Here is a 7,283-nt window from a genome sequence, read left to right as displayed (position 1 = left end):
GACTCCGGCTGCGAGCCGCTGCCTCTCTTGCCCCGGGAGGAGGGTTTTTTCAGTTTCTTATTTGTATCCAGCTCCTCAGGAAAGCGGCACTTCTTGCCGGCTGGCTTGGCTTTCTCCCGCAAGGTCTGTGAACCGTTTTCCAGCCCGTTGGCAAAGTGGGGCCGGTGTTTCAGGGCAGAGCTTTTCAAAATCTTGACGTTTCGGGTGCCTTTGTGAAGCTTCACACTTTGCTGCTGGGCCGGTATGTACTGGGCGTTCACCAGCAACCCATCGTCCAGGCTCTGGGAGGAAGAGCCCTCGCTTTTGAAATCCAGCGCGGGCCTCTCCTCGACGGCGGGTGACGAGGAGCGAGCTGCCTTTTTTTTGGGAGGCTGGCTGACCCTGGTCTCTGGCTGCAGCACCGCGGGCTTCCCCGGGCTCTCTTTGGGAGACGCAGCAAAGAGTTGGCCGTTCTCCTTGGGGACGTCCCCCACCGTGGCCACGGCGTTGCGGTTGACCTCCAGGGGTGCCGGTTTGACGCCCCGGGGCAGGTGCTTGCTCTGAAGCTCGCTTGTCGCACCGGGTGGGAAAACCCCTGGCAAAGGTGCCTTCCTGCTCTCCAGCTGCTCACCAGCCGGCTCCCTCGGCCTCTGCTTTAACGGGGAGGGTGCTGCGTGGTCCAGAGCGGCGCTCCCACCAGAAGGCAAGCACGCTTGCTTGGAGTTCTTCAAGTTAACGATGTTGCCATGAGCCACCACCCCCGCAGGCTGCCTGACACACATGCTGCCATGCCTCAAGATCCCTTTGGTGGGATCGGCGTTGAGACTCGTCCTCGGTTTGTTAGTCCTTACCGCGTGAGTCTTTCTCTGAACCAAGCTTAAGATGTAACTGTCTATCCTCTTGCTGGTGGAGGGGCACGGCGCTGGCCAGGAGCTCTGCGGGAGGAAGGCGCTGGTGGATTTCCCCGAGTCCATTTCAGATCCGGTGCAAACGTCGTTAATATTGCAACCAAGCCTCTCCTCTTCTCGCTGGGGGTTTTCAGTCACGGGGAGAAGGAACATGGGACTCTGCACAGCTACCGCGTGGAGTGGGCTGGGGTACCGGTAGACGTCGCTCCCGTTTTTAGACACCAGATCACACTGGTACTTTGGGTGTACATCTGCAACGACATCGAGGGAATTTGAGTGCGGTGTGGACAAAGAGCGACAGACAGAGCCTGCGGGCTGGTCCTCATGCTGGCCTTCCTTATTATAGTCCATCCAGCCTATGAGATCTGAAAGGCATTTTAGAAGAGTTTAGAGAGCCTGCCAGGGACCGTACTGCCACGTTTCTCACGTGCCATCAAGGACACGGGACCCAGCTATGCCTTCGATGCAGTGTTTGTACCACGGCAGCCTTGTTCAGACAGTAGAAACCTTGCAACCAGGGATGCCAGTCAAGCAGCACTGCTCTACTTGGGGTCTCTTTGTAACTGCATCTATGTAGGATTTGCCTCAATGTGACTATGTGGTTAACAAAATTAAAATCTCAGCCCTAATGAGAACATTTACATTGGTTTCAGACCTGTGCTGAGGTTGCTAAGAGCTTCCTATTTCACATCCAAGCCATCCAGGAGTCTGTAAAGGTCTCTTATCTTTATATGTTACACAGCCACCTGTAAAGCTCACTGCAGGCCTCAGTATGTGTGAATTTTACATTTTACTTCACTAAATCCAAAGAGAAGCATAAAAACATAGACAAGAGACCAAGGAGTTCTTTTAGGTTGTTGACAAATTTCACTTCCATATTTTTTCAAGCCCATCTTGAGGCAGAAAAAAAAAATCCAGATTTAATATTGGTGGTGTTATTATTACCATTACTACTATTATTATCATCATTATTTTATAATTATAACAATGCTAATAACAGATGCTCCTTTTGAGAAATAAAGGGTTAAAGAATGGGAAGGAGGCTGATCTTGCCACATGAGTACAAGGAGTGCAGGTCAATCCAGCTGACATCCTGGCCTTGGCTCTGCAAAAGCGTTCTGTAAGAGAAATCCAGTGCATTTCAAGATGCATGAGTCAGATTTAATGGCTAAGTCACTTACTTAGGAGGGATGGGACCTTAGGAGCATGTCTTCAATCCAAGCACCTAAGATTATTATTTTCTTAAGCTTATGTTGCCCTTGTCTTCTTGGGTAGGGGCACAATCTAAATGATCCTTCCAGATCATTGTCAGTCCTGTTTTCTACCCTTGGGCTAGAAACTTCAGCCAGGGTACTCAGATTAGAATGCTCAGTGCTCATCACTTATCTAAAGCTTATTTCAAAAGAGGTCTCAGAGACTTTGATGAAATTAGCTGATACAGATGATGTGCCTGTGTGGGCAGCAGAGGAAGAACAGGGAAGTTAGGGGCAGGAACTTCCTCCAGATCACCTCACAGTTTTCCCACATTTCCTAAATTCTATGTCAGTCAGGAATCATTGTCAAAAAGACTTCTTTGCAACGTGCCAGTCTGTGACATTTCATCTCACAAGTGAGACAGTTTGATTAATGAGGCAGGTTCTTGTGATGTACACAGAAAAAAAATCAGCAATGAATGAATCTGCTGGAAATCCTTGTGTATGTTTTTCTGTTTCTGTATAGCCTATGAAGCTCACATACACATTACATCAGGGAGCAGTAAATCACCTCAAGCTGCTCAGAGGATAACTTAGAGGACTTTGCAGCACCTCAGAATGAATGTATCCAAGGCTGTTTTCCCACTTCAGAGTTAGAAGAATTTGAATTATTTCATTCTTGATTCACACAAAAAAAAATCACTATAAATTAACCCTAAATTGGGAATTGGAAATACTATGGTTAGAAGCATCCTCCACAACACAGAACAAACTAAGGCTCTAGCATGAGCATGTTTGCAACCAATAATGCTTGACCACTACAGTGCTACTCGTGTACTTTCTGGACATCAGACAGAGGAAGCCTTCTTATTTCACCATCCCACACATTAAGGCTTGAAACTTCAGCCTACTGTCAAAGGAAACTCCACAGCTCTCTGCCAAAGAGACAAAATACTTCCTCCTTGTTCACGATGTCTATTTGTATACACTCTATAAACGCAGGACACACCTCAGCATGGTCACCTGGGGTCGAGGAGCACCAGAACTGACAAAATGACTTCTACAAACCATGATGTTCATTCTAGCCTCCCAAAACCTGTAGCTAGCTCCTTGCTCTATCACTTTAACGAGGACATGGCTGTTGAGGTATCTTTCATTACTGCTGTTCAGTAAGAAAGCTTTTCTAAAGGAAACCATGAGAAATTAGCCGACTAATGTGTTTGTGTGTGTAGGTACCACTGCCCTCTACTGGATAGAGCAGCTGTGATATTTTCCCATTGCATTCATGTGTTTAGAGTGACAGTCACATGTAAGGCTGGAGCAGTGGAGGAGAAACCATCCTGCCTTGTGACACATGTACGTGATAGGCACTGGAATCTTTTCAGAGCACAATACATCAAATGAAAGGAAGACGGGTTAATCCAACCCAGATACTCCTGAGGCAGTATTTCCAAAGCCAAAGCCACCTCCTGGAGTATGATGTATTCGACCTGCTTTTACTATACCTGCAGATTTAGGGCGTCCATCTGAGATATTCAGTGTTGCCTCCAAAGGGCTGCAAAAGCAAGTGCTAGAATGGCAACTGGATAAACACTCACTGAAGACAGAGTTAGATGAATTGGAGAGCGATCCAGAAGCTCCATCACTCAGCTCATAAAACCCTATAAAAATAAGAGTGTGGATTTATATTAGTTATGTCTACACAGAGTTACCATTTCTGTCCCTAGAAAGGCAGTCAAAGTCATGTTTACATTGGCTTACTCTACTGCAGCTAGTTAAGGGATTTCATTCAGTCATCCAAAAAAGAGTGCACAGTTTAGTAATATCCTTATTGCTATGAAGGATTCTGTTTAGAAGTAAAGCACTTAAGCTGAACTTTACTCAGCATATGAAATGTTGAACTTACCTTTAACCTTTCCAGGGATTCGGGTTTTATTCTTTACAGGGGTTTTTAGATTTTAGCAAGAAGATTCCAGGCTGTTTGACACAGCATTCATTTATTAATGTATTATACTTCAATAAGTCAAACTCTCCAGCTATTTATTACTGGACTACAAAATTTTTACCAAGTGCTAGGCCCAGTGCTATCCATTATTTTCATCAAAGTTCTGGAGATAAATAGTGGATAGCGTGAAAGAAGGAAAATGGTAAATATACAGACACAGAAAAATTTATTTTTTGGTAAACTAGGTCTATTCAAGAAAAAAAAATTACATATTATAATCAAGATTTAAATTTAGGAAGGAGGAATGCAGGGCATGTCTACAGAACAGGGATGCATCCTGGAAAACAATAATCCTGAAAAGGACTTAGTCAGCATGGAAAAGCAGCTCAATCAAGCTTAATGATATGGCAAAAAAAGCTAATGAGATTGTTGGATGTGCAAAGAGACTAATGAATAGCAGTAGGGAAATGACTTCAGCAGTCTATACAGCACTGGTAAGAAAGACACTGGAACAGTATGCCTAGTCCTCGACTCCAGCACACTTAAAACAAAGCTAGAAAACTGGAAAGGGGCCATAAAGCTATTTAAGAGCTTGGAAAAATGCCTTGAAACAAATGACTTAATGAACTTGACCTGTTTTGCTCATCAAAAAAAGTCAGGAATTATACTGTATAGCACCTCCAAGAGGAGAAAAAGACTAGGAAAGACTTTAGTCCATGGGAGAAAAGCATACTAAAAAAAAAAAAAGAAAACCCAAACCACAATGATGGAACAAGTCAAATTCAGATTAGAAATTAGCAGTGGTTTTACCATTGCAAGTTGGTGAATTCTCCACTTTTTAGTGTCTTCGGCAGAAGTCTAGATGCCTCTAGGAAAGGTTCCCCATAGTTAAATACCACTTACTGGCTTCAACACAGTTAGAACGGGATAAAATTCAATATATGGGGGATAAAATTGTTTGATTCAGTGTTCCCTTCTGGCTGTAAAAACTCAATTATGACATTTCCTCCTGCTGGTGCTCCTTCCTTTCACCATTTTTCCTGCAGCCTCCTTCCTAATATACAGAAGAATTAGAACTTTTTGAACTAATTTGTGGGTGGCCTTGAGAAAAAAAAAAAAAAAAAAAGAAGCCTTGAACACTAAAAACCTAATTAAGCTTGAAATGCTTCTCTGAGTGTGTTGTCTACAAACAGCAGCCTTTCCAGTGGTAGGTGAACTTTGCTAGTAGGCATTAATTATCAGAGTGTGAACGTGCTATAGATATTTACTGTTGTAGCACTGAAAACTACAGGCAGTTGAATTCCAGGTACCAAGGGAGGCTCCATTTTGCTGAATATTGGCCTTACCTGAACTTGGACGACTGTCTGTCTCAAGGTGTTCCTCTGTTGTTTTCTCCACATCCAGGCGGAGATCACTTATTTGCTTATCTAGCTCTTGTAACTGATTTAACAGGCCGGCGTCCCTCCTCCTCAAGCAGTTCTGGAAAACATGAAGACAACCAACATCAGCTCCTTCTGTGAGACAGACATGAAGGGGCTTCCAAAGACAATCAGCCTTCTCCATCTGAGCACAGTGGAAATACCTTGCCAGTATTCTTTTATATAAAAGCCAAAACAGGACAAAGCCCTGAAATACTAGATAGAAGCTCTGGATAACTACTTAACTGGGTCATTATGCAGACACTTCATTCCAGCCTCTTCTAGCCCATTCTACCTAAAGAGCATGCTCCACAATTCAGGAAACCCAACATACTATGTTGGCAAAGTGCTCTCTCGCAGGACCACAGCTTTAACAACAAAGCTGCCTCATATGATGTGGCCAAACCAGACCTGTGCTTGTGAAACAGGCTACTTTGGTGAAAGGACAGCTTTGCCAGTGTAGTAGGGGACATTCACCACCATGGTGATGTTAGTGCAGGATCACATCTGTTCACAGTGGGACAAAACAGCTCTGCCAACAAGCGCCCGTAGCGTGGGAACCACCTTATTCTGCTCCACACAATGAGCTTACAGTCCACCATATAGACAGCAAGATTCCCAGGGCTGGGATCACAGCCCTTTTATTAGTTTGGCAGTGCAGCACGAAGGCAGAGTAATTCTTCCTCTTCTGCCGTTATAACCGCATGAAATTGCTGTGAGATGAATTTTAAGGCTATTTATGAAGGCAATTTGATGGCATAAAATAAGCAGTAAGAAATGATTTTGTAAGGCACTCATTAACCCACGGTCAACGCAATCAGTTTCCCTGCATGTATTATAATGTTGCTTATCCATCATCTGCTCAGCTTCATACCCTTTAACTGTTCTGGCTTTGGGGAAAGTGAAGGAGGCAGGAGGAGGTTTATCTCTGGTGCTCTGATAGACTCAGAGCAACGAGTTCTGATGCCCCTAACTGGACTACTTCTAAACCCATTAAATCCAGGACAACCTTTCCTCTGGGGTGGGCCAGTCCTCGGGCAAAGGGAAAGAAAATGCCAATGGTGTTAGTGAGGGTGTTTGAAGATGTGCTGGCATGCAACACCATCCTTGGAGAACCAAAGGGGCGATCCCAGGTCTTCTCCCACATTTCTGAGGGGAGCCAGAGCTGGCTGGGAGCCCGGCTGGTAGAGGTGACGGGTTCAAGCGATGACTCCCTGCGCCACCTACTGCCACCAGCGTCCCCCCGCCCCCAGCTAGCACCGCATCTGGTTCCAATCTGCAATGTCAAGTGCACAAATTAAACTGCTACCACAAATCCCCCCTCCTTTTTTTTTTTCCCCTTTGAGTAACGATTCCCTGATCCTTCACTACAGCTCTTCGGCAGGCAGCCCCTTCTCAACGGCAAAAGAATTTATTTTAATCTTTTAAAGAACGAAATCATCCTAAATTAACTAAATAAAAAGGCTAATGAGAAAAACAAAACAAAAAAAAAAGCGGAGGGGTTGGGGGGTGGGGAGGAAGGAGGTTTGGGGAAAAAGAAAAAATCAGGCAAATAAATCACACAATCCAACTTCTCCCTGGGTGAAAGCAAATGCTGAGCCGTGCACAAAGACCGCCAGGCACAGCTGTACGCTATTTTCATTGAAAAATGATCTGCAGCTTCATGCCGCCCTCCATCTCTTCCCACACCAGCTACAAAGCGCGTCCTTCAACAAAAGCATCCCTTATTTTAAGGGCCCCGATCCTGCCCGTGCCGAGCGCTCGTTACCTCCTCGTGGGGTAGAGACCCAGGAGCTCGCTCCCAACTTCCATTCAAGGCGAGAGAGGCGCTGCCGTTGCC

General features: G+C 45.1%; 1 protein-coding gene across 1 annotated transcript in view; it reads right to left on the bottom strand.

The window, feature by feature from the left end:
• DACT1 (dishevelled-binding antagonist of beta-catenin 1) overlaps positions 1-5,504 on the bottom strand; it is a gene marked incomplete at its 5' end in the record, with an annotated part of 6,063 nt that extends 559 nt beyond the window's left edge. The window contains 3 exons of the mRNA XM_008944090.1: positions 3-1,252; positions 3,586-3,741; positions 5,372-5,504. Coding sequence (XP_008942338.1) covers positions 3-1,252; positions 3,586-3,741; positions 5,372-5,504 — 1,539 coding nt within the window. The remainder of the gene's footprint in view (positions 1-2; positions 1,253-3,585; positions 3,742-5,371) is intronic.
• Between the last annotated feature and the right edge of the window lie 1,779 nt (positions 5,505-7,283).

The sequence above is a fragment of the Merops nubicus genome, unplaced genomic scaffold, assembly GCF_000691845.1.
Source record: "Merops nubicus isolate BGI_N331 unplaced genomic scaffold, ASM69184v1 scaffold40327, whole genome shotgun sequence".
NCBI classification, from domain to species: Eukaryota; Metazoa; Chordata; class Aves; order Coraciiformes; family Meropidae; genus Merops; species Merops nubicus.
This window is presented reverse-complemented; position numbering and strand designations above follow the sequence as displayed.